General features: G+C 41.2%; 1 protein-coding gene across 3 annotated transcripts; it reads right to left on the bottom strand.

Moving 5' to 3' along the window:
- LOC108940528 (transmembrane protein 65-like) lies at positions 1-26,873 on the bottom strand. 3 transcript variants are annotated; one of them, XM_029259898.1, is made up of 8 exons: positions 26,476-26,873; positions 25,729-26,010; positions 11,295-11,339; positions 9,773-9,840; positions 8,865-8,919; positions 5,786-5,828; positions 3,757-3,862; positions 1-2,926 (listed from the first exon to the last, which is right to left on the bottom strand). In XM_029259898.1, the coding sequence occupies exons 2-8, from the start codon at positions 25,994-25,996 to the stop codon at positions 2,789-2,791; spliced, it is 723 nt and encodes a 240-aa protein (XP_029115731.1). In that variant the 5' UTR covers positions 25,997-26,010; positions 26,476-26,873; the 3' UTR covers positions 1-2,788. The 3 variants fall into 3 exon arrangements, with proteins under 3 accessions (XP_029115731.1, XP_018618290.2, XP_029115732.1); XM_018762774.2 differs by having other exon boundaries at positions 26,480-26,873; XM_029259899.1 differs by lacking the exon at positions 26,476-26,873 and adding an exon at positions 26,262-26,320.
- Between the last annotated feature and the right edge of the window lie 740 nt (positions 26,874-27,613).

The following is a 27,613-nucleotide window of genomic DNA, read 5'->3' as shown; positions in this document are numbered from 1 at the left end:
ACTGCACAAAAACTGTAAAAGTTGTAAATGTCAGTCCAACAAGAATTTCCAGCCAAAGTTACATACTTTTCTATTTTCAGAGTAAGAAATGATCAGATGCAGAAAAGGAGTGTTAGAGTGTCCAAGGACACATGATGGTCAAGTCGGGGGGGGGGGGGGGGGGGGGGGGCATTAAAAACTGCAGAATGAGTCAGATTTAGTCACTACACACTGAACGTAACACCGACAAAGTAACAGTAAGTTTGTTCAGACTGAGAAACAAACCGCAGCACTCGGTGGATCAGGCCAGTAGAGAACAACTACATTTCGCTGAAAAACTAAACTAAAATTAAAACTTGTGATACAATTTGGCCAGTGGCCCACTTTGGACTGAGAGTTTATAATATAGTAGGAAAACAATGCAGGATAAATTGTGCAAAATGACACAGCCATATCATTAAAAAAATGTATTACTACACATAAGACATATCAAGCAACCACATAAATCACACAAATTTCTATCCCTGTTTGAATCACTGGAATAGTAAACATTGGGGTTTTTGGATCATACATCGCATTAATATACAGGAGATAATCTGTTATAATGCAGAGCACATTAAAACAAGAAAGGTTGCATTTTTAATGCATTTGTTTGTGATGCAACAAGCAGCCCCTGACAGTGTTGCAGGCAGTATAGTGTTCTGACATCAAACTCACAGAGGAATGGGTCTCCGTGTAAGAAGTTTCTTCAAGGAAGAGTCGGTGTGAATGTTTCTGTGTAAGGAAACTCAAACCACAGTTGAGGTAATTAACTATTTGGCTCCCATGAAATGAGTATTAACCATGAATGAGGTATAATGGATGATTTGATACAAGACACCTGCTGTCAGTTCTTCTGAAAACAAGCAAAAACAGAGGTAACTCACAATATTCAAAACAAAGGGCTAATACATCTTTAAAAACAGTTTCAGATTACAAAAGATATTTTTGCACATTTAAATGTATACACAAACCACTCAGTCACACAATGGGAACTTATCTGCTGCACACTGGGTGTGCACCTGACACCCTTTCTGGTCCAGTGAAAATTTACTCTTCAGCACAGCAATTCAGGCTGTTGGACCTTTCAGGGAACTTGAATTCAGTACTTCACACATCTCCTTCATGCAGCATGCATCTTAAACTTAGATAAGAGATTAATGGCATCCCAAGACACAGGAAAAGGAAATAAATTCACTTTCCTAGAAAATGTCACTTCTATCACAGAACAAACTTCATTAGAGCTCTATTAGTTTTCGAAAGGTGCAGTATATCTCCAAAGCTTTTCATCATTATGTTTAGTTTGTGTGCCATTCCTCCACATATGGCTTTATTTGAGTTCTAAAAGGAGCCATCAAGTATTTTCTCTCACAGATGGCATCATGGAGAGAGTGGGGGGGGGGGGGGGGGGGGGGGGGGCGGAATCATACATTTAGGAATACTATATCCTCCAAAATCTGGGGGGAGTTGAGTACACAGGTCTAAATGCAATGGTATATATTCTGCATTGTGTTCATCACAACCACAATACAAGAACATGAAGGGGGGGGGACAAAAAACACAAATTTCTGCTTCTAAAAATGTGTGAAACTTCAGCCTGACTTCGAGAATGGATTTACCATAGAGGTTTAATGAAATTATGATTATGCACTTATTTTTAAAGAGTGGTCTCACAGAGACAAAAACTGTAATCCATGATATGAGTAGGGTTAAATATGGACTGTTACACTCAAATGAAGATCTAGGACAGATGTTTCTCAAGAGAGGCCTGATTTTTAAAAAATTAAACAATAAATACTATTATATATTTCTACAATGGGCCTCAACAACAAAATTACAATGCAATTGGATTATTTTGGAAAAAGCTGCTTAAAAACATAATCACCTCACAAATAATTTGACACAAATGTACAGGTTTGTGAGAATCCACCCGTGTAACAGTCACTCTGCAACGGTTACGTGTGCAGGTCGCATGACAGGGGGGCTGATTTTAGGAAGCTGCAGGTTAACGTTTCTTGAGGACAGTGTGCTGTGAACCAGGGCAGTGAACCAGGTCTGGAAGCTACTGTGAAGATGTAGCTGGATGGTAACAGCATGTCGGTAAGTGGCCCATCGATGCACATCGAGTTCAACTGAGCTCACAGTGCTGAGAGGGGTAAATGGGAACCAGCAATAACCTTTCAGCAGTCATTAGTCAAAAGGCCCAAAAAGAAGGGAAAAGCCAGCTAAGAACTCACAGCACTTCACTCTGCCCCCTCCTGCTCTGAAACAACCACACGGAGACTTGGTGTGAAGATGCCTGCGTGGGAAATTAACGATGGCACTGCGGAAATGTGGCATCTCCCACAGGTGAGCTGTGCTAAGGCTTTGGAACAAGGGAAATTCCATGCAGAAATTCAATCCAGTCTCAACACACAAGCATACAATCCCGATGCTTAAGCAAGCCTTCCCGATGTGAGATATAAACAAGCAAAGAATACATGACATTAGCATTCAGTATAAACAAGCAAAACCTAAACAAGCAGAAGAGCAGTTGCCAGATATGGTAAGTCTCAAAGGTACAGCACTGTTTGTTTTCCCCCCACACTGCCTGCATTTTGAAGATCAGTATTACCTACGGAGTTTAACACAAAGTGGGTCATGCTTATAGTGTTAGTAGTGTAGTGTCTTGTTTGCTCAGAGAAGCTGTTTTAACAGTAGAAGAGGTATTGACACAGTAACCCATATCACAGAAGGCCAGTCTTTTTCAGGGGCCTGGGGGCTTTGTAGCTCACTTTCCACCAGAATCCTTGGATGGCTGCTGCCCTTCTTCTCCTTTCACGCTCTTCTCTTCCTCATCCTCACCCTTGATGAACAACAGAGGGAACATTCCAAGTATACAGCCGATGCCGACTCCGATGGCTTTTCCCTGGGGGAGACAACACAGGTGGACATTAATCTTCTGACTTCTTGGAAATTCCATCTAACTACTACTCAAATAAGCCGTCTGGACTCATCTAGGGGGTTACAGATGTAATTTGAACAAAACTGAATGTGGTCATGTGGTAATTAGTGCCCATTTAAACCCAGCATGCGCCCCTTCTCTATGTCAGCTGTCAGTAAGTGTTTGATGAATGACTAATGACATTACATGACTGTTACAGTCACTAAGCATTAGTTTTCTTCTTGAACCACACCTCTTCTCAGAAACCTTCCACCTCTGTGAAGATGTACCACTGCACAAGGACTCAATCTCCACTTCGGTACAAATGTAATCTGAGCCAAAATCAGCTGAGACTACATTGCCTTGAACTGTACAATTGTTTGTGAGGTGAGCTTTTTCAGCTACAGGCTGGTGGACCTCAAGGTTCACAATGATTGTAGAAGAGCCAGAAATTCAGTTTCTTTTCAACAGAGATTTTTAAAAGGGGGACTCATTTTTCTGTTTAGGTATGTATGCAGAATAACCTGACTTATGTTCCTTTTTGTTTCAGAGTACTTCCATTCATTCATTCATTCATTCATTTTCTGAGAACTGTTCTCAGACAGCTGAATTCACACCAACAAAGAGCAACAGAAGAAACTGAATAATCTATAAAAGTTTTGGCGACTTAATTTTCCCGTCAGACACTCCATGAGATCAGCATGACACCGGGAGGTATCTGACCATTACGTGCTCCAACCCACCCGACAGTCACTTTGTTTGTTGCAGTGACGTTGGAGATGTGTGTGTGCCTGTGTGAGGAGAGGGACACTCACAGTGTGGGAGCTGACCCGGGTCTGCCACATGTCCGCCTGCTTTGGGGTCAGGTCCGGAATCTGCATTCCCAGCCGGGATGCTAGTGCCTCCACGTAGCCTGCAAGCCTGCGCAGCCAAAGCAGATGGTCTTGTTACAACACTTCATATCCAGACGCATCCTGTCTGCAAGCTGGTCTCTTGCGGAAATGCCTTTCCCCAAAACAAATGACAGCTTTTTAAAGATGACAAATAAACCATTAGGGGAACACAGGAGCCAGATAATGAAAATACTGTGCCCCTGGACCTGATGCGTTTTCATCGCCGTACAGGAACACGGCTTATATGACGGACGGACACCCTGTCCAGTGAGGCTCCCCGGGGCAGTTCTGATAGAACAGGGAGCACAACAGATGTGCTTGACTCCCACAATGCCTTTCTCCTTGTCACAGACCATTAGAGATGCTTGGAAAAGGCAGGCACTAGTCATCCCTGGCTGCACAGAAACAACAGCTCCATCATGCTGCTGCTGTAATGTGGCCCATAAAAGTCAAACATTTTGCTCGTTACTTTAAACACCCTAACAATTTGAAGGTTTCTTGAGTCTGAGTTTTGTCTGCATTTTCCCCACAGACAGCAAAGGTCTCAATAATGTCTGAAGATTTTAAAAAGCAATAACCTACAGTCCATGAACCCAATAGATTCCATTTTTTAAGCTTTCATAGTCATTTAAAAAATAATAAAAGGTAACCACTACAAAGGTGGAATAAAAAAAGATGAAAAAAGTGTAATGAAATGCTGGACATAAACACTTCATAACACAGTGTGCCCAGTTGAGGAGCGGAGGTGGTCACATGGGGCAGGACAGAGGCCAAGGAGGTTTTTCCCAAAAGTTTAGGCTTTTTTAAACACCCAGAACACTTGCAAGGGGGGGGGGGCCCTTTCAGGGATCACAGAAACATCAAAATCCAAATGGAGCACAAAATTAACAACAGAAAACTGCCCTCTCAGAACAAATCACAGGCCATCTTCTGGGAGCCTTCCTGCTCCCCTTTCCCTCTCTCCCCAAGTCTCTCGATCAAGCCGTTTACATGTCCTGCTGAGCAGTCCTCAATTACCAGCAGCTGATCATCATTATTGGAAGGCCAAGCAGTGGACAACTGGTCATCAAGTTCAACCCCATCTCATTCCATGGTATCACTGCCCACCAGCTCTCACAAATATGATACTGAAAAGGATGGTTATGTAGTGCTATCCATAAATGTTATAGGTGTCAGTTGATGTTACTACAGTACTGATGGTGTGACTGGGTCTTGAAAATATATTATGGTATCGCTTACATTCAGCTCATTCCTCTCAGATGCTCTTTCAGTGTGTGAATTGAGTGCTATGATAATATTGGCTCCAGGTAAAGAAGTTCTTAAATTGAAGAGCTGATGGGAATTATGGGTGTTAAATTCACTGAAGCCTTTCCACCAGCAAACATGTTAAAGGGCAGTAATGGCTGGAGTGATATGAAATTGGCTTGAAGAAAATGTCTACATTTTCTATAATAGTGTATAAAGTAAATGTAAAGATATTCTAAATATTTTATATCAAGAAAAGAATATTAGGTAACTGAGTTGGTCACTCCATGGCAGCAAGACTAAATCAATCAAATGAAACCACCAAATTACAAGTGTCTTTAAAAGGTGTTATATTTATTGAAGAATCCGTAATCTTTTCGATACTGAAAGTGCACTGTAATTGCATGATCAACTCTTGGCTGTTCTTCTGGGCAGAAATCACTGGGCTATCTTCTTCCACAGAGTAGAACTTGAATCTTTAAAGGCCAAAACAAGGCACTTTACGAGGCTAATGGTTCTCATAACGGAATTGTTCTGCTGAGACCATTGGGAGGAAATAAAACGACACGCAGCTCCACACCGCAGATGCACCGAAACTCAAGCAGCCACAGAGGAGACATGAGGAATATCATTATACCCACAACCTGCATCCCACCCCTGCCAACAACTGGTCCCCACGGCAGCCTAGTTTGAGAGCTTTCCTTACCCAAGCCCAGCCAGGTCCGACACCAGGTTCCCCAAAGCCGCAGCTGAAACGACAAACGAGAGGGTACAATGGATACACTGCTTTCCATTATCCACATGAGTTTTAATATGGTTGCGGCCAGCATTGTAATTAAAGAACTGGACATACACACTAAACGTTGCCGCTCAACACCATGAAGACGTACAGCTATTGTACCTTTGAGAGGGGTATAGCTTCAGTTAAACAAACAAAAAAAATCCAGATGTACAAATATACCAAAGCACAGGCTGTTTTGGCGGGGAAAGCGCAACTAAATTGCATACAAATACTTTGCCAGCTTTCATAATCACACAACACATTCAATATGGTAAAGTACTTCTTCTGATTAACCTGATAATTATAAGTGAAATCTGTTCCAGATCAACATGAGAAACAACAGCATGTGGGCTCACAAACTGCTCTTCATTAAAAACAGACTGATTATTGGCTTCCAGCTCCCAGTGTCCCTCAGATAACCTGCTGAAGTGAACAAAGTCTGCACTGGAAGTTGATATCAAACCGAAGCCATCCGCTCAGAACCTTTTGTTCCAGCACTCTCAAGGAATCATCTGCTCTTTGGCAGGTAACTGTTTAGGTCAAAACGTAAAAATACATTTCAAGGAATTCTGATATACTGTTCCAAAGTCTGAGCTTCCTTGTCAGACAGAAAAATTTCATAAAAAATATAAAGGAGGCCACAGTGAAACTACATGGGCGTCCTAAAAAATTTTAAAAACTACTTAGAGCAATCAAGTTTTACTTAATGTAACTGGGTTCAAATCCCTGCTCATTGTATTAGCCTGAATTGATACAGTAAAAGTTACCTAGGTGTATTAATGGGTAAATCACTAAATAGGGTAGTGTACAAAGCTAATATTGTAAATCACTTTGGTGTCAGGTAAATAGTGGATAATAATAATGGGAAACTGGGGGACAATTTAAAGCACACATTTTAGAAGGACAACAAGTTTCAGATGTTTGAGCATGAGAGCAGAATGGAGATACCACACTTGTCACCCTGCGTATTTTCATAACAATTGGGGGGACCTATGATACATGTCCCTTATTAATGAAAATCAGGTTCCCTACTCATAAACTGTGGCCTTTGTCACTTTTTAAGCTCTGTTTTGGACAGAGATGATTCATGCAATAAATCCCTATGACCGTTTACATTGGCTGTACAGCTGGAAATGAGTATACTCAGAATTATGGACTATTTTTGTCTTGATTAAATTACTGAAAAATAACAGTTCTAGGCAGCGCTCCAGAAAACCGAAATAATCACCAAACGAGAGCAATACTTCCATCAATCAATCCACTTCTCATCTAAATATAAATAAAATTAACAATTAGAGTGGTGGGAGTAATGCTGGCTCCGCACTTTTCATTCACTGTTTAATAAATATGAGCTAAGTAAAAGTTTAATTTTACAAAAAATACTCTAGGCTATGTTTCACTCCTTATGACTAAACATCAACATGACATTAAAACTGTAGGAAACATTTATTGCATTAATTTTCCTTTGGGAAAATTAAAAAAATATACATGGAAAACAGGGAAAGCCACGAGGACAAATTTGCTGAAAGTGGTTCTGCAATTCAAGATGCAGGGACTTTAAATTGAATGAGACTTCGACCATGATGGCTTGAACATACTGTAAATCAAGTTATGAAACGACTAAGATAGGGAAAGCTCACCCTTCGGCTTGGAATGGTATTTCAGATACCATAGAAAACACTGACACACACACACACACACACACACACACACACACACGCATGAGTGGAGAAAAAAAAAAAAAAAAAAAAAAACACAGCAGGACATCTATTAGCCACTTCCCCAGACCCCGCTTATACGTTATTGTGTGGCAGATTCTGAAGATCCACCACATGGTAGTCATCTCTGGAGGATCCACCTTCAATGGCCTCACTATATACCCATTTCAAGTCCCTGTCAAAGCAATCACCACAGGCCCTTTCGTCCTGTTTGATAATTATTCTTTGCAGCTGCGACAACAATGCACATTTACTACAATTCCAAGTCACGTCAATTTTGACAGTCCCAATTTATAACCATTAAATAAAATGATCGAGCTGAAAATAGAATAATTTAAAAATGCATTAGCTGTCTACTGTATGTAAAAAACCATCTTATATAAAATTGTGTGATCAGATAAAGGAGGCTGCAGAACACAGAAAGAAGTGAATTTAATCAACAGCATTAATGCAAGATATTTCTAACTGCATGATTGTCAGATCTCATGAAAAGACCCTAAATCAAATCAATCTACTGACAGAGCTGTGGAGTGGTATGAAAGGAGGAGTGTCCTTTTGGAACAGCCCCCCGTTGGCCGTCAATTCTGCTGCTACAGCGATAGTCCGAATGCCATTCCTCCCCGTGCACAATGGGGCCGTGAGGGAGGCAGTGCTGCAGAGAAAACTGTGGAATAAAAATCAATAATCTCTCCGTGGAAATGGCCAGGTGCAGGGAACAGCAATTCATGTGCAAATACAAATGCATATATCAGAGGTTCTGGAGTCACATGCCACCCTTGCGCTACTTCTAATGCCCTTCCCCAACATTAACAATTCCCCATAGATTCAAGAGATACATTACGGAAAGAGATGGATGGAAAGACAAGTTTTAGTTGTCTGTGTTATGGTGGTTATTTTGCAAGTGTCTTTTGTTACACTTGTTATGCTCTGATTTCATGCACTCTGACAGATATTTCTTCATATATAGTACCATTTGCAGAACAACACAGATGAAGTATTCATATTCACCAAGTGCCCTCTTGGAGCCTGCCCTTGGTGACTTACACACACATACTTGATAGTTACCTACAATTTAAGTATGTCCATGGAGGTTTGACCAGTGACATCAGTGGACAACCGGGTAGAATAGATTTATAGTACATTGTGCTATTCATCAGAAGAAACATCAAATCTTATAGTAACTCTACTGCAAGCAGTATATTTATAACTAAAATTTCTGTGTAGAAAGAAAGCAATACAATGGATGCCGCGAGACAACACAGCGTTGTAGAAAGAGTTGCACGTACCTGCCATGGTGGAGATTCCTAGAATCACACCAATAGACAGTTCAATCTGGGTTCCCTAAAAGATTAAGAGAAAATGTTTTTCAATGTATCATTTTGTTGACTCTAGATGTTTTTGTGTATGCATTCATGTGAGACCTGATAAATATATTCTGCACAAAAAAGAAAAATCCCAGCCTCTCCATGATCAAGTATCTCTTCATGACACTTCAAAAAATTCACCTTCAGTAGTATCGGTTTATGTATATGCAGTTGTTTAAATCAACAGCTATCAACATGCTGCATAAATCTACTTGGTGAAGTATAAAACGATCCATCCATCCATAATCCATAACCAATAGTCTGGTGCAAGGTCACAGTGCTGCGGAGCATCCCTCAGAAGCACAGGGAGTGAGGTACAGTACACCAATTCACCATGATATGCATATCTTTGGACAATGGCAGGAAACACACATGAACCCAGAGAAAACATGCAAACTCCACACTGACTGAGCGAGCGAGATCATTCCCCAAACCCAAAACACAGGAATTGAGAAACACCAGAAAGTAATCCAATGAGAACAGTTTTGTTCTTTACCAGGTGTACTTCTTCCTTTACCTGAGTAATTCATACAGCAGGCTGAGCGAGTCACGGCCAATTTCAGGCATGTTTCAGTCAGCAGCTCTGAGCACGAGAAAATGGCTTTAACTTGAATCGAAAACCTTCTGCTGAACCTACTTGGTAATTTTAACCTAGTGAAAACATCATAAGTGACTGGATTAAAGCACACTTGATTCCATGAGGGCTCTGATCTGCTTCAGACACAAAGCACTAGTAAAATAATTCCCCTAAATCACCACATTCACATGCATATTCACACACATTCCACCCAAAAAATAAAGGATATACTGAAAAAGTCCCTAGAACTCACCGCTACAATCATGATGGCATTGTCCAGAAAGCCGAATCCAATAAAAGGGATGGCGTTGTGAAGAAGCACTGCAATAGGGAAGAGAAATAAAAGTAACGTCTCATTGAAGAGAGCACATTTCCCACACTTCCTCCAGACAATGGACATAAAGGACCTTGACTCCAGCAAAACAGAACCGAGTCACATCTCTAAATCATATCATTACAATCTCTGGCAATGACCTACCCGAGTCAATGACCTGCAGGCAGCTGGAAGGTGGAGTGTGATGTGACAAAATGTAGTGTAACTGACAATGCCATGGAGATTGAAGTACCTCGGAAACGTCACTCTCCAACCGCTCACAGTGGTTCTAGAAAGCTTTAACTGCTAGTTGGCAAGTAATATGGTGGTTAGGGCCAGAATTTTAAATCATAGTAGGAGAGCCACCGCAGAAGTGTGTACAGTGGAGGCGAACAGGAATTTTTTAGAAATGCAGTGGCATTCACATATTGACCTCCATGGTCCAGCTAGATCACATACAGGAATGTGCGCAAGAAAAGAGAGAGAGGAGGGGAAGGAAAAAAAAACTCATTCACATGCTTATGCAGGTGCCCTTATCTGCAGCAATTTCTGCAAAGGTAATGATTTTGAGCTGTTCCGTTTGTATGGTGGAATAATGACTTTATGGAAAATGTAATTAGCCACCACGTTAAGGTATGATGTAGAGTGCCCAGGGATTCAATGTGTGCCCTTTTTGCCATTATTCCAGGGCATTAAACACCAAGCCACAGACAGCACAATTAAATTTACCATGAGTGGTGAAGGCATATTGCTTCTTTTCTGTCCAAGATATATGGGAATGTGATCTCTGAGCGGATGCACTCTGAAATTATATGGGTAAATAAATAGACACCCTGTTTACACTGCTGTGACCTTCTAAACTATGATTTGTGAAGTTTTTGTTGAATTTTGTGTTAAACAGTAATACAGATGTTTCAGGGTATCTTGACAAGAGTACAATCACATAATACCTGTATGACAGCAGTGCACATGTTGTAACTGAGTGCAAGGATGAGTTATATTCAAGTCGGACATCTATGACAATGCGGTTGAAAAAATGCAGCAACTACTACTTTGTCCTGTTTTGTTTTTTCTTTAAAGATTACTCCTCCAGTCTCAGATTTTATCCCAAAATAACCACACCAGTTGAAAAGTAATTACACCTGGGCTTCCTTAGCAGAACTGAGTATATGAGGAAAACTGGAGAGTAAAGGAAAAGCAAAGTGATCTAAGAGTAGTTAGGTCATATGTGAATTTTATTTGCTCTGATGGGAATTGCACAAGACTACGGCATCATAAATAAAACACTGATATACTACCACATGGTCCACATTCTTTACACACTGCTGACTGCATGATATTGCGTTTGTGCACTACCTGCTAACTGGAGAACTTGTCTGCTCACAATTCCTTTTGCAAGAGACTGACTGCCTAGAGTTTATGTACAGGTGGCCACTCAGGTAAATGGTGACAATGCTCTTACCATATCTCAACTGAGCAGCTGTTGGTGGAGCCATTTCCAGTTTTTCTAGAAAAAAAAAAAGGGGGGGGAGGGGGGAACAAAAATGAATTACAGCCAGTTTCCTTGAAGAGACAAGCTCTTGCTAAAGCATTCACTTGCCAGGCGAATACATTCTGGGCTAACAGCACAGCAGGGACTCAGATCTAGAGTTGAACCAGAAGGCAACATCGTCAGGTGACAGGAAGTCAGACACAGGATGGGATAAGAGCCACAGACTGGGAAACCAAAAAAAAATGCTGGCTGAGCTCTTAGTCTGCTTAGAAATCCAAACAAAACATTCATTATTCCCAAATCTGACTTTAAAAGGCTTCAAATGAAATTGTTCAAAAAATATCTGGTCAATACAACATGCACACATCAGCACTGCTTCTGGATCCCTGGGTCGTTTTTCTCATGCCCTGTAGACACAGTCACAACATTGACATCTGGTGCTTGCCACTCACCACAAAGTCGAGGGCCTGAATTAGCTCTCTGGGTATTCAGACAGTTTCATCCAAAGCAAACGACACAACAATCTACTGAATCCATCTGTACGGCAGGGTATTTCTGTTGATGTAATTTACATCAAGAACTGCTCTGGAGTCTAAAAGCAGTGCTACTCCTGAGCTAGAACCACTGCCCTCCTGGAAGACAGTTCAGCTCATTATGATCCCTACCACCCTGGATTATAATGTTACCTTGATGAATTCTACAGAATGCCTGGTGGGGTCTGAAAGAAATGGTGACAATACAAGGCTGTATTTGTTATACAAGCTTTAATCCACCCTGAAAAATCAACTCCTCTCGCACACGGTGACATGACCTTCAACTACAAAGCCATATGGTATGCAGCATGTCCAGACTATTTTGACTGGTTCATAAATGCAAACACAAATATCTACCCGTTTTATCGTTTAAAAGACGGCAGCAACATTGTGTTCATTATCACTTAAAAAAAAAAAAAAAAAAGATGAGATCCAAGCAAATGCAAACAAAGTTGCTGTCTGCACTCCACCACTAACAGATGCACAAAACCACAGAATTTCTCATGAAAAACACTAAAAATTAAAAAGAAAAATAAGCCAGCTGAGACAGTCGTGCATACAGAATGATGTCAGGGAAGTGGTCACACACATAGCATCATCATAACATTACAGTTTAGCTTTTGCTCACTGAAGCGATTAAGGCTACTGTAGCATCCAAGCAGTATCTGCTGACACTGCTGCTGCTGGGAGAAAATTGAGAAACCTTAACCCATACAGAAGCATGTGGAGTGAAGGAGGTCTGCTTTCTGCCAGTTAAGCAACTGCCATTCCAGGGAAGAATGTCCCAGATGACAGATGCATGAGCTGATCACATGTAAGAGAGAGAAATATGGCGACTGAATTTCACAGGGGTGCACCACTGCATCATACAACCAATGACAAACCACTGAAAAAACAGAGCAACAGTATAACAATACTGTTATACTGACAGTATAAAAGTTTTGCTTTCTAATCATCTCACACACTTTTCTTCAAAGCAGCTTAACAGTGTTGTGTACAAGTTTCAATACATAGCAACTTACAGTTAATTTACACTGCTGGGTAATTGTGCTGAAGCAGTTCAGGGTAAATACCTTGATTAGAGGTACTACAAGAAGAGGTGTGACTCAAACCCAAGTCCCTGGATTGCAAGGTTTCAGCTCTAACACCATCACATGCTTGCCCTGTATTTAACTGCTTAACCAATTGGCAGCAAGAGCATTTCAGGTTTAGCGCATTTCTCAAGAGTATAAAAGAAGGACTACCACAACACTCACTTTTCAACTACATCCTCAGTCACAGCCTTACAATCAATAGCAGACAAACCACCAATTACAGGAACATACAGCTAAAGAGAAGACAAGAAATGTGGCGACTATTGACTATTGAGTTGGTGGTTCTATTGCTGACTAAGAAACAGCTCTAAGTCCTAAATCAATCACAGGGTCTGGAGCTATAAACAGTGGTACAGCTCAGACTAGATATATAAATGGAACTGTAGTGCTGTACATCAACTCTGTTGGAATGAGTCCTGCAGAACAGATCCAACCAGGGCAATGGACACAGAAGTTCATGAACTTAAATCCAGGGTGAGCTGTGTCACTCACAATGTGCTGTTGCAATCAATGTCTCACATTTCCTGCTATATGACAATGAGGGGGGGGGATATCAAGGTAATACTGGAGTACATGGTGGGCATCTTTAGACTGTAATAGAGTACATGATATACATTTATAAATGGTACCAGTGAATGTTATATACATCTCTACATTGTACTAGAGTACTTTACGAGAAAGTGTACTGTAGGTGATACTACAGTAACTCCCCTGGCAGAAAATGCAAGTACAAATGTGAATGTAGGGATCAGTTTACCTAACTTTTAGACTAAGATTAGAACCTCACTAGGCTTCTCAGACTATGGTAGAGCTAATAACTTTCAGGTGAATAATATTATTTTTCTCTGTTTTCACACCATTTATCTGAATGCAGGGTCACAGATAGGGTGCTTGGCTAAGCAAAGTACATTTACAGAGTACACACTGCATGGCATGCCAGTCCATTGTAGGGTAGGCATGTCCACACACACTAAAGGCAATTTAAAGCGATCAATGGACCTGAAACTGTATGAGGAACCAACAGAACCTGGAGGAAAGCCAAGCATCATGGAGAGAACATCCAGCTTCCACACAGACTGCACAGTGATTGAACCTACGCCCAACAGCACAGCCCAAGCATTATGAGCCAGCAGCACTACCTGCTGATGCCTGGTCATTTGTTTTAAAATATGACCAATACTATCAGTTCTTCAGAATGAAAGGGGAAGAAAAAAAAAAAAAAAATACTCAAATGGGTAGATTGATCATTCTGGGGAAGCATTTAATAATTTCATAAATTAAGCATTTAATTTTTAGCTTCAATTTAGCCAGCACAACTAAGCAGGATATGCAACACAACTGAAGTTCTTGCTCCTGCAGTATCTGTTTTAACTCAAGTCATCGACTGCATTCATATATCTGCCACATGTACTCGTGTTCAACATTCAAAGTTCTCTAAAACGCTCAGGTCCAGTGTTTGCGATGTCATTCTGACACACCCTATACTCTCCCTCAAAGGTCTTGAGTTTGACTCCATTAAAACACAGAGCTGTGTGCAAAACTGGGGCTGGAGCCAAATTATTCATATTCTATTGTACGAAGTTTTCATTAGCACTGCCTTATTGGTTTTGGTATACGCACAGAGAATAGAACATTTCAGGCATAGGGCTTAGCGAAATAATTGTGTTGGCTCTTCTAAGAAGTCCTCCTAATGATAGAAGTGGCAGCTCATTTAAACCTAAGCATGGAAAATGAATAATATTTATTTTACTAATTGAGGAAAACAAACACCATTCTTGATTATGTTAGCAAAGCGGACAACTTTCGCTTGTCATGCTGTCATGTAACAAACCAGTTACTGCCCAAAGGAATTAAAGTTCTAGTGTGAAAATGTAGCACACAGTGAAAGAGACCTGTTAATTTCTCACTGATTTATTTACACTTTCTGCTACAGTTCCTTCAGTACGTCTCAGGCTAATTCCTGACAAATATAACTTTTGGGCAAAGCACAATGTGTACTAAACACTGAAATAAACACACAGAGTACAATCCTTGCACCCATTACATAACAGCAGAAACAGAATGTAAACGGCTCTGGATAGAAACCACAGAAATTGACCAAATATAATTAACATTTAAGAAGCACAGACTTCTGAAAGGATTTACTGTCATTTATACTCTAATGTGGAGGACTTTGTTTTCCCATTTTGAAGAGCTTTGAAGTTCAAGCGAGAGCGTTAACACAACTTTCTTAGAAACCTCCAGCACAAATTAAGAATCTGAGACTGTAGTTCAGCACTAGAACACATTATCAGTATTTCTGACAGGCTCTGAAACACAGCGGTGGCCTCAGGAAACACAATGGACACTTTGGGGACAGTACCTGCCGCCAGTCAGCGGGCACACAGCCAACTCGGGCTGAAAGATGTCTTTGACTTCCTTGGGAAGAGCAGCAGATGCCAGGAGTAACTCAGATGCTGACAGCAGCACTGCGCCAAAGGCATCATGAAACAAACAAGTTCAGGGTTCGAAGCCAATACTGATCCAGAATGCTAATGCCTTTTACCTGGTGCTCCTTCAGTGGGTGAACCGTGCCAGAAATTACTGCTTATATACACTGCAGGTTCACATTACTGTTTTTTTTTTTTTTTTTTAAATCAATTTGCTGATCCAGATAGGATTGCAGTGGTATGGAACCAGACAAAGGATTGAACCAGCAACCCTGGGGTCATGAACAGACAGTGCTACCCTCCGAGTCACCATGAAGTCTCAAAGACAAAGAAAAAAAAAAAAAAAAAGTAAACACAAAGCTAAAAGCAGCCGGTTTTGCTACTCACATTTTTTTAATCAAAATTTCTGTCTTCATAAAAAGGTTTTGACAAATCAAAGCAAATTTCTTTAAAAGTGTCAAGTCTACAGTCCCCATGGGGCATATCTGAATAAATCAAAGCATATGGTGCCATCAGACCCATTTTCTTTTTTCCTGCATGCTGAACAAAAGTACAGCGAAATAAACTTCCAAATGGAATGCCTTTTTTGTGAACTAACACAAGCAACTTTTGTATAAAACAGGATGTGCAAAATAAAACACAAAAACTCCCTAACACCCCTACTGAGTCACTGGGAGCACCATGCTGTTATAACTTGTATAATGTCCTAACCAGGCAGGCAAAGAGAAAACAGCTACAGAATACTCAACAATAGCCACTATTTGAGGTGCAAATCATGCTGCTGTGGACCTAGAGACTCCAGCAGATTTGTGACTAATTTTGATCAGGACACTTATCTAACCAGCCTCATTTCTTTCCATGCCTACGTCTTGTCTTCTCCTGGACAAATCAGGTCAACACCGTGCACAGGAGCATGCTGGGTTGTCTAGGCAAAAAACCAAGAACAAGACAAGAGCAGAAAATCTCATGGAGGAGAGGTAATAATTTCAGACATCAGACACACCAGCAAGTGCCAGTGATAATATCTGATAATTCAGTCATTTAAATTTCCATATTTCCCATCCAACTGCATACTTTTGTCTGTATGAAGACAAAAAAAAAAATGGTATCATAACAGTAATCACATCTCTATCTCTGCACAAGTGAGGAAACCTTCAGACAGGTGCTGAATGCTTAATAAACTACACAATACGTTTCTATATTAAAGAACTCATAAATCATATGGGTACTGTGAGACTGAATAAATTTGGGGCCTTTACTTCTATATCACTAAAATGCAGAGTTCTGATGAAGGTGCTGTTTGTCAGCAAAAAAAAAAAAAAAACAACTTCCAAGAGCAAGGAATAATTGCCTTGATCCCTGTTGCTGTTGACACCTTGGAGTAACCATCATGATGATCTAAGAGCAAATCCCCCAGCCCCAAGGCCCAAGATAATTCTGAGACTTCTCCTTCATTCCACAGATGTGCTCACAACAAACTGACAGTACACCCCAAGCTAAGCATTTGTACAGCTGAATCAGAGAACCGGAACGGCTGTCTGGCATGGGCCTCGCAACTTGATACCACAAACTGCTAATTAACAGTCAGAGGAACAGAGGCAAAGGAAGCAAAATGGGAATGGCGATTAAAAATGACATCCCAGCTGGGCTAGTGGCGGTGTCGAACACAACAGAGCCACGCGTATCGTCCACCAGCCTTGGCAGACTTCCATGAGAAGCTCAGAAATGATTTGGATCTGAACGTAGTCCATCAGACAGGCACACGCTGCTTTGTTCCTCCTCAGGCCTCCTGCTACAGAATCAGAACACCTTTCGTCCTGTGTGACAGCTTTCATCTGTCTGATATATATTGGAGTAAATCACCCAGGCCACTGATTTAAAATACGAGTGCAGTTATTTTCATTACATGGGACACTTGACAGTTCTGTAAATTATACACACGATGAACAATGTAAATAACCATGTTGCTTAACTTGTTTCAAATAAGGATAGCAGGGTGGTAAAACAGGTAGCACCAGTGCTTCACATGGACTAGAATTTGGGTTTAGATGTGGGTTTGAATCTTGTGTCTGGAGTCTGTGTGGCCGATTGTGTGTGGAGTTTGCATGTTTTCCCTGTGTTTGTGTGGGTTCCCTCTGGATGCTTCAGTTTCATCCCACACTCCAAAGATGTGCTGTAGGTCAACTGGTGACTCTAAAACACCCAGTGTCTGTAGAATCCCACCCAGGGTGTACCCTGCCTCTCTCCTTATGTGTGAGTGAATGAGTGTGTGTGATTGCCCTGTTGCAGACTATCGTTCACTTCAGACACTTGGATTAGGATGCTGTATACAAATGTGCAAATATGCAAGACTAAAAACCCTTACCTTGGATACAATAGAGAAGTATAATGAAAATCAAACAAAAACAAAAGTGTTCTAACAGAAGCAAAAACAAAGACCAGACATAAAGACTATAACTTCTCTCATTTGCTTTGGGCACAGCTTGCTTGATGTCACATCTCAGCTGTCGGCAAGGACATCAGGACAAACTGTCAATGACAGACCAGAGTGATGACGTGCATGGGAAAGGACTGAGCCATTTTTATCTACGGGAATCAATCAAGGAAGTGAAGCGAGGAGAGGGATGAAATCTAACACAATCGCACTTCTCACTTCTGGGTTCTGCAATTAAGTAATCACTGCAGTCAGCAACCCTCGGTACAGTTAAGTATTGTTACAGTTTTACCCATTTGCCAAGATATTTTTTATTCAAGTGATTTGAGATAAGTACCTTGCTCAATGTGTCCAAAGTCTTATCACATTATTTTGTTCTAGCATTTTTACTGAGGCAGGAGCCAAAGTCCTCCTACCGCCAGATTGCAGGCAGCATTTCAACATATACCTGTTTTGGGTCCAGTTCACTCTGAGAACATTTGTACCAGGTGTCAGCTCTGAGCCTTATTGCATACATTTATACAGGGGTAAACATGTGAGCCACCAGATACCTTTATGTTAAATTATAGCTGAGTCAAGAAAAGAAGTTATTGAATTCTCAGAACTAATAACAGTGAAGTCTTTGCAAGTTCTGGGTAATTTTCAATAGCAATCCCAGCATTTCAGGCTGGGAAAAAAAGAAAACACTCAATAAAAAATTTCCATGCTGGAAATGCATACACATTGCCTAATATTAGGACACTTGCAAAACTGCAGAGTCCCCAAGATCCAAATAGACTAATTTACATTTTAACTGCAGGGAATCACAATTACATAACAATGTGTTTCAACCATCAGAACAGCAACTGTTTCCAATGACATTCATATCTTACATACCATGGGCAGATGACATCTAAAACTGAGAGGTAAAATTCTACTTTGCCTGAAACAGTTTCTCCAGTATTCAGAAATTCTACAAAGAGAAACATTACATGACATTCAGCCACTGAAACACATTTACTTGAGACTGCTGCTTTAGTCTTACCCATTCCATTCATTTAATGTACACAGGAAGTTTTCCTGCCAGCTTCAATATCAGTGTATTTTGAGCCCCACCCATTCTATAGCTTTCACCCACAGGCATGTGGTTTTTCTCACCTTTGATGCCTAGCACTGCAGCCACACACAATACAGGCTCTTAGGACAGCATAATGTAAGTGGAAATAAAACTGTTTAGGTAGTTAACTGAGATAAGCAGATTTTCTGTCATTGAAGTGGATGGCTCACCCACATGGGCTTTGTATTCCTTTACCCACATAGACCATAATCTTGAAAATGATACAGCTGATGTGTAGTGCTCACAGTTGTTTCACAAATAAACTCATTTCAGGTCAATTCACTTCTCTTTCAGACCTTGAATAGTCCATTTCTGATACGAACCCCCTCATCCTGTTGCAAAGATTGGGGTACAAGTATCCTGAGAGAGTTTAACAGAAACAGACTGACACCTTCCCAATTCATGCATCTTTGTGGCCACATCATCATCCTCACAGCTCTTCACCATAATGCAATGGAAACAGAAGGCCATAATCCATCATACTGACCATGCATTAAACAGATAAGGACCTACCGTTCCTCCTTGGCATAACTAGAACAAGGATGACCATGCAAACTTTCCACTGAACCATGAGCCTTGAAAACTGACAAAAACACAGGTGACACAAATATTCACTTCAGCATGGAACCATTCATCATAATCACATGTTGTAACCATGGCAACTGAAAGAAAATCAAAACAGTTCATGAGTCAGAACTGGAATCATGTGACTGGAGACAAATTCTTGTGAACAAGAGTGTCACATTATCAGCAAAACATTCCTGTTTTTTGTTTCAGAAATGAAGAAATGACACAGCTAATGTCTAAACAAATAATGATAATTTCACTTAATGCCCTGTGCCAATTCAGCAGATTTAATCAATTTCATGATGGAACTGCATAAATTACATGAACAAGTTGAACGAAAAAATGTCATTTTGAGTCATGAGAGATGAAATTACAATGAAAGATTCTGAAAAAATAATTCTCACAATACATATATTGTGGGTTAATCTCACAAACACAAATAACTAACCATCTAAAAGAAATATCAGGTAGCTGGCAGAAGGCAAACACTGGTCAAAAAGGTAACACTCTGATGAAAAACAATTTAAGGTGTAATTAAAAATTTGTATTACTACAGAACAATGACAGAGGTTGTTTGCTCCTACAAGTACCTGGGGGTCCATATTAGCAACAAGCTGTAGATCTTACACTATACTGATGTACTGTACAAGAAAAGAAAAAGGAGGCTATACTTTCCTAGGCAGCTTAGGTCATTCTGTGTGAAGAAAAACTGTACACGTTGTATGGGACTGTGGTCACCACTGTCATATTGTTATGTGTGCTGGGGAAACACTTCTGCCGGTGAGACCTGCAGACCTACCAAGCTTACAAAGAAGGGTTCTGCTATTGGCCTGAGCAGAGGCAGTGCCAGAGGCCACGATGAGGAGGTAGTTAGAGCTCATTTTGGACAATGGCTCACATCCCCTCCAAGAAGTGACCAATATGAGCTCCATTAATCAACGGATCATTCAGTTACAGCATAAAAAACAGCAGTAAGGGGTCCCTCTTACCAATAACCATCCACCTACATAATACCAGTCAAAAGCTTGTTAGTTCTTCAATGTATTGAAGCAGGGCTGTGCACTGATTACCGAGCTGTTGCAGCATTTGAATGTACGTTTATTTACTACCTCATATAACTAACTTCTAAATGTTGATTTATTTGTTACCATTTCTTGCAATTTTGTTAGTATAACTGTGGAACTTGTATTCTGTTGAAGTCATGAGCCTCTGAATTTCCCTGGAATTAATAAAAATATGATCCTATAAATCAAAATTCTAGTTTTTAATGCAAAAACCTCTGCTGAGTTCATTACAATGAACAAAATCTCACTGAATCCAGAAATTACTACAGTATAGTACTTACATCTCAGTCTCGATTTCAAAGGTACACCTGTTAAGTCTCTCACTGAAAGCTATGGAGACAAAGGTTTGAAGCTTCTTTGCAGCTGAACTGTCAGCATGTACTTATATTTTCACATTACACCCGTGTTCCATAGCACGGAGGGAGAACACCATTCAGCTGGGAAAAGTTCTTTGAAGCTTTCGCTGCTCAGCAAGCAACCATTGAAAGTCGAGCTGCTGCAAGAAGCTGTGAAGAATAGCAGGGCAGCACAGTACTGTGGCAGCGCTCAGGAGCTGAGAGACTGGTGGACGACACTGTGCGAACCGACCATCCCAGGGTGCGCACAGGACAACATCCAAAAGACAGCTGGTCTGGGTCAAGAAACTGCTGTCATAATTCTGAAACAGTGGGCATGCATGACTGGTGCTTTCTTTGCCAGTGGAGTGACAGAAGGCTCAAAATCATGGTGGTGACAGCTCACTCGGCAAACGGTCCTCTGTGCTCCCAGTGGAAGGCCAGAGCTGCTCCACCCTGTTCTACGGCACTGTTGAAAGACATCTCCGAGATGGGCCTACTGCGACCTTTGCAAAAAACAGTGGGAATCATTAACTTCTGCATTCTTACAGACCAAAATGCAGATTAACCCCATCTGAGTGCTTCCTGCAAAGGATCCTGAATTCTGCATTTGATCTTGAAATGATTAACTTTAACCATTAACCTTTTTTTCAAGTTGTTTTACATTCTCTCATGTTGTATTCTTCATTTCAGATCTGTGCCCCTCTCCAATCACTATGCTAACAGCAGTAATTAAACCCGTGTCAGGCTAACATTTAGATGACACTATCTGTGCTGTTAGTCAGTCATGCCTTATCTAGGCATCTGGCTCAACTCAATTACGTGTGTTTAGAGAAACTCCATTTGGAATCTAAAGGAGGGAGCTTGCTGAAGATAATGCACATGTTAAGAGCAAGGAAAAACAGCAACAGCTTGAAGATTTCAAACTCATCAAAAAGACAAAAAAAAAAAAAAATCCAACAGATTTTCCCTCAGCTCAACATGAAAACTTGATCTAGTATTTTCCCAAGCTAAACATTTTCCAGACATCGTCAATTCCTATAGTGGGGAAAACAACAGATGGCATTTTTTATATTCTGTTGAGCGATGTGTTACAGTGGACACTGGGTCGATGGTAAAACATGAGTTTATTCAAACAAAGAATTAAAAGGCCAAATCCAAAAGTATTCTGAGACTTGACATCTAACATGAGAGAAGTACTTTCACAAACAGCAGCAACTGGCCTGAAAGCAGTAAGTTTGTGAAGGGGAAAAAAAATGAGCTTGAAGCAATGCCTCTTAACACTTATTCTGTTAGAGTTGATGCCTAACATTATCACTAAAAAGTAACACCATAATTAAACAGACCCAATATTTAGCAATAATTGCCCAGTGAAAAGAAATTACACAATGTACATTTCATAGTTAAACATTTGCATCAATTTTTAATAATCTCTTCTATTCCTCGTTCTAGATACGAGTGTTTATTTAACAATCTATTCAATTTCAACTTCCCAACATCACATGCATATTCATCACAGGTAGCTTCCTTTTCATTTCTGAAGGGAGATACACTGTTATTGAGCATTAAATATAAATGCCATGTTGCTTTTCAATTTGTTTCAACATGCCAATTTACACCATAAGGATGGTAGAGTCGCTCTTCAATCGTACTGTGTTTACCCACCTGGAACAGAGTGGCTCTCTTGTCCCTCAATTGTGATGACTGACAATGCTACAGTGGATCTTGTTTCATTGCATCCAATAAAACTCATTTGAGCCTCTTTATCAGGAAGTGCTTCTTTTTGCCTGAAGAGGCCTTGCCCATTTCAACCACAAGGTATGGAAACTTCTTCAGTCATGTACCGCTGCACACACAGCAGCTGATATCAATGAAAATAACTAGAGCAAAAAGCTCTACTGTTGCATCCAGTGGCTCTAGAACTTGGCACAAATGAGAAACATGCCCTGGTTACATGAGGCACCATGCTGCTATGGAAAGTGATTACAGTTTCCCCAATCTCCTGTCTGCATGGGGTCCTAAAAATACATGTGGCCCTCTCTGCTGTGCTGATGAACACAAACGGAGCGCACCTAGGCAGAAATGTGCTCCGCTGCTCTTCGTACAATTTAATTGGTCACAGTAAGTAGGAAGCCTGGAGTGTATAAATCAACCCAGCGTCAGCAATTTTAGTCACATGACAGAGAAAGATGAAGAAAAGAAGCGGGGGGGGGGGGGGGGGGGGAGATAAAAAAAATTTACATAGAGTATGACTGCTTCCACTACATATGTCAAACAATGCCGGTGACATCATTACTGTTCTTATTAAATCTGTACCGACAACTAACGTTCATGGACACAACCAACAGCCTGTGCAATCAAAGTAAAATCGATACAGTCATATGATTTGTGAAAACCATCTGCAGAATCCACCCTTATTTCGCAACAAGATCGATGCAACTGCTGGTCCAAGCCCTGGTGACATACCACCTGGACTACTGCAACTCTCCTGTTTGATTTTTTGGTCTCAGCCATCAAACCTCTCCAGCTGATAGAGTGCCAGTACACAAGCTGTGTTTGACCTGTGCAGGCATCACACCTCCTTGACTCTCGCCACTGGCTTCCTGTAGCTGCTCTCATCAAGTTCTAGTCTCTGATTGATGGTCTTGTAGGCCATAGCCAATTTGCTCCGATACCTACAGGACTTGATCTCTTGCTACGCTCCTCCACCTTTCTGGCTCCAATGTGCTAGAATGACCTCTCACTCAGAGCTACTGAAACACTCAAAATTCAAGATGGGTGTTAAAACACATCTTCCAGATTCACTTCTCCATTGATCTCCTTACGTACTCCATAAATGTGTACTATGTGTAGTATCTGCTAAATCTATGTAGTTATTCTTGTAACATATGCCGTTTATACAGAAATGAGAAATTGAAGTAATGAAGAATCACATGTCTGCATCTCGATGTCTCCATCTGTTGAAGTAACGAGGTTTTGTACATTTTCTGAGATGTATGTCTCTTTGGAGAAGAGCATCTGTTAAATGAGTACATGTGAATGTAAAGACTGTTGTATACAATAAAACTGTCCTTGCTGAAAACATCCAGGGAGAACCTTTTCCATAACCACACCTATGAAACAAAAACATTAACTACAAAAAAGACACCACATTCTTAAAAAACAAAGGAAATTAAACCGTAAATCAAATAAACAGAACTTTTGTCAATTTATTCATTTAGCATATGCTTTTCTTTAAGATGAATTTCAGTGCTAAGCTATTTTCAATTATTTGGCCATTTATATATCTGGGTAATTTTAACTAGAACTCAAGGCAAGTACAATGATCAAAGGTACTATAGCAGGGTAAGTGGTAGGGACTAGAATCTGGGCCCTTTGACTGCAAGGCAACCATTCTAACCACCATACTACCTGCTGCCCCTTTCCAATACAACTTCTTTGAAGCACACATTCCCCAGTAACAGAGGAGGTCCATGTCCCTGGAGAACCTTGTATCCACAGATCAGACAGATGTAAAAACACATCGCCATTCTTTTGTCATGTAGTCTGTGAGAAAACTGTCCCACTGTGAGCACCACAGGATGCCGGAAGGAAGCACTTGGGACTCTCACAATAGCATCAATGAAAGGTGTATGACTCATGCAGGACCTGTCTTTCTTCTGACCTCCTAGCGAGTGTTCTGTCTGTGACCCCATTAACAAATCACACCACCACAGTCCTGGCATACAAATAAACACCAGTTACCTGCTTATGTCACCTCACAGGCAGGGTTTAACCTCAAGTACACATTAAAAACTGCAGTGGTTGATCTGAACATTACATAGCAATGTTTCTTTAAATGGGGGTGCGGTGGCGCAGTGGGTTGGACCACAGTCCTGCTGTCCGGTGGGTCTGGGGTTCGAGTCCCGCTTGGGGTACCTTGCGACGGACTGGCGTCCCGTCCTGGGTGTGTCCCCTCCCCCTCCGGCCTTACGCCCTGTGTTGCCGGGTAGGCTCCGGTTCCCCGTGACCCCGTATGGGACAAGCGGCTCTGAAGATGTGTGTGTGTGTGTGTGTTTCTTTAAATTGCATCAGTGTGGTTGACTTTTACCAGAACATCAACACAGGATCTTTTTCAGGGTGTGAAATGTGCATAACAGTGGGAAGGATTCAAAACTAATCTTGAACCCGTTGGCCCCTAAGTTAGTATTTCAACAATGATTATCACAGCCATTGCCGTAAAATAGGTTTTGAGCAGAAGCCCACTCTAATACTGATAATGGGGTAAGTGTGGAGCACCACGGTGAAGGACAGAGGTCTGCATCTGCAGGCTGGAAAAAGGTCCCACAAAGTCCTTGCTGTTGGATCTGAGTTTTTAAACTGAACTGCTTCAATAAAATATTAAATACAGCTAACCTTTATCTGACATTTTTGTTCAAAAGTGATCTACAATGCCCATTTTTTGCAAGGATTTACCAATTTATTTAGCAGCGGATTCTTTATATATCAATTCATCAATTTATCAAAGGTACTACAGCAGGAGCAAACTTACCAGGAGCATTTGGTTTGCAAGATAACAGCCTCAACCACTACAGTACCTGCTGCCTTATCTGGCAAAGTACCTAATCACACAGGTACAAAGTACACAAAACCCTCTGAGACCAGCTAACGCAACATGACCAATTAATTGATTTGTTTATGGATGGATCAGCAGAGCCTTTCATTTGCACTTCACCCATTTTGATTTACACAACTGGGTATTTTAAGTATCTCGGGGTAACCGCGTCGGCGCCACCTGCTTTCCACGCGCGCTGCCGCGTGCCACATGACATGACATGATGATGCAGGCGACACCGGCGGCTGCGACTCTCACCCTGCGCGATGGCTATGGATTCGAAGCGGTGCAGCTCCCGGAGGAGGCACGTGCGCTCCGAGGGGTGCAGGCTGTAGATGAACTCCCTCGCGCCCCGCGCCGAGTTCAGCGGCTCCATGGGCTCCTTGTGCGGGTGCGTTCCCAGGTGGCGGGCGGGCGCGGGCACGGGCGAGTGCGCGAGCGGCCGGCTCGCGCGGACCGCCGGCGGGAAGCAGCCGGGTCTCGCGACTGGAGCGGCTCTCAGGGCCGCGCGCAGACTCGGCAGCATGGCGCCGTCGGAACCTGCGAGCATTTAACAAAATAAAAAACGGTTTAAATACCTCGTCGTTTGGGCAGCTGAGGTACACAAATCACTGCAAGAAGACAGCGGTGCCGAAAAATTAGTAATTATTAGTAACTGTCACAATGTTTGTCAACACCGCTGCTAGTCAGTTAAGTTAGTTCACTCGATACACGACGAACGCCTAACTTATTATTTTCAGCCAATATTTGCAATTACTGTTAGTTAGGGCCGCGTAAAAAAATGTACCCACCACACAGAACTGCTGGACCGTTATTCGTTATTTACGTTGACGTGACAGTTTTCAATTAGAATAATTCAACTCACAAAGTGGTTGTCGTTGTGGTCCTTATGTAAAAAAAAAAAAAAAAATCTTCAAATTTATTCAGATCAGATCAGATGTACTACTAGTCAACATAGCCCAAACTGATCCGGTATCAATTTTACTCATTTCACTCTACACTTACTTACAGATGCTGGGTCCTCCCGGTAAAATGTCAAGCTTTAATTTTTGTGGATATAGTTTTAATTTTGTGTAAAATATTGGTGCTCAGAGGTTATTTCTTCATCGGTTGTTTCCTGAAAGCCTCCTCGGTCCAGGAGCGCCGAAGCCCGGGACATCTCCGAACCCCGCCACCACACACACAGCTCCCGCTCTCCGGAGGTCCTGGAGGTCCCTACTACCTAAAATTTCTTCACTTTCCTTCGATAAGCTCTGTTTGTACGAATGACTGTAAAGCGATTTCTCCCCGTGCTGCGTTTCTGGCTCCGCCGCGGTCGCCTATCATCTTTTCTTCAGAAAAGCAAAGTGACTGAGATACACCCAACACTGCTCCCCTTTACCCTTGTTACTGGAAGGTATGTACATCAGTATGTATGAGTAGGGCAGTGAGACACGCCCCCTGAAAACAGGCGTGTCGGGAAGGGAAGTTTAAATACGTGTAGTATACGGGGACACGTTCAAGTATTTAACTACAATTCCCAAAATGCTACGCGCGCACCATTCGCAACTTCCTTTGCGCAGAAAAAGATAATTTCATGTTAGAAAAAAAGGGCGTACAGTTTAAATCACAAACTCATTTATATCAATAAGATAATTGATACTTTTATAACGCAGGCGTTATTGACTTTAGTAAGACAGTCTGTTGCAATGACGGAATGATTTATGTCCAGATATGTACTGCATTAAAAAAAATATATTTGGCAGTAGTAATCTTATTTGACCTTCTCTGTTTACATGTGTTTTTATTCCGCAATAATTACCTTTTAATTTACCCAGTAAATGTAAGATGATATTAATTTGAGTCGACAACTCAACCAAATAAGTGATCTTGAATTTACCTATTGAAAAACCTAGGTAAGAAATACTGGATATTGTTTATCAATTCGAAAGTAAAAACACTGACTTGGCAGTTCAAATGATCCACAACTTTAAGCAAAAAAATAGTTCCTTGAAAATTAACATTCAGTTAATTTTATTATTATTGTTGTTGTTGTTTTTACTGGTTTTCTTTAGGTAAGACTGCCACCTAACGGCCCACTAATAGTGATACCTGCGAGGTACGGGGTATTCATTCATTCATTCATTCATTCATTCATTCAGTA

This window comes from Scleropages formosus, chromosome 18 (genome assembly GCF_900964775.1).
Source record: "Scleropages formosus chromosome 18, fSclFor1.1, whole genome shotgun sequence".
In the NCBI taxonomy this organism is placed as follows: Eukaryota; Metazoa; Chordata; class Actinopteri; order Osteoglossiformes; family Osteoglossidae; genus Scleropages; species Scleropages formosus.
This window is presented reverse-complemented; position numbering and strand designations above follow the sequence as displayed.

Excerpts from the sequence above, each read along its gene's own strand:
- LOC108940528 (XM_029259898.1), bottom strand. The coding sequence starts at position 25,996 with ATGCTGCCGAGTCTGCGCGCGGCCCTGAGAGCCGCTCCAGTCGCGAGA. Across the intron at positions 3,863-5,785 it reads TCGGACCTGGCTGGGCTTGG|GCTTGCAGGCTACGTGGAGG; the intron begins GTAAGGAAAGCT and ends TTGGCTGCGCAG. Across the intron at positions 2,927-3,756 it reads CCCGGGTCAGCTCCCACACT|GGAAAAGCCATCGGAGTCGG; the intron begins GTGAGTGTCCCT and ends TGTCTCCCCCAG.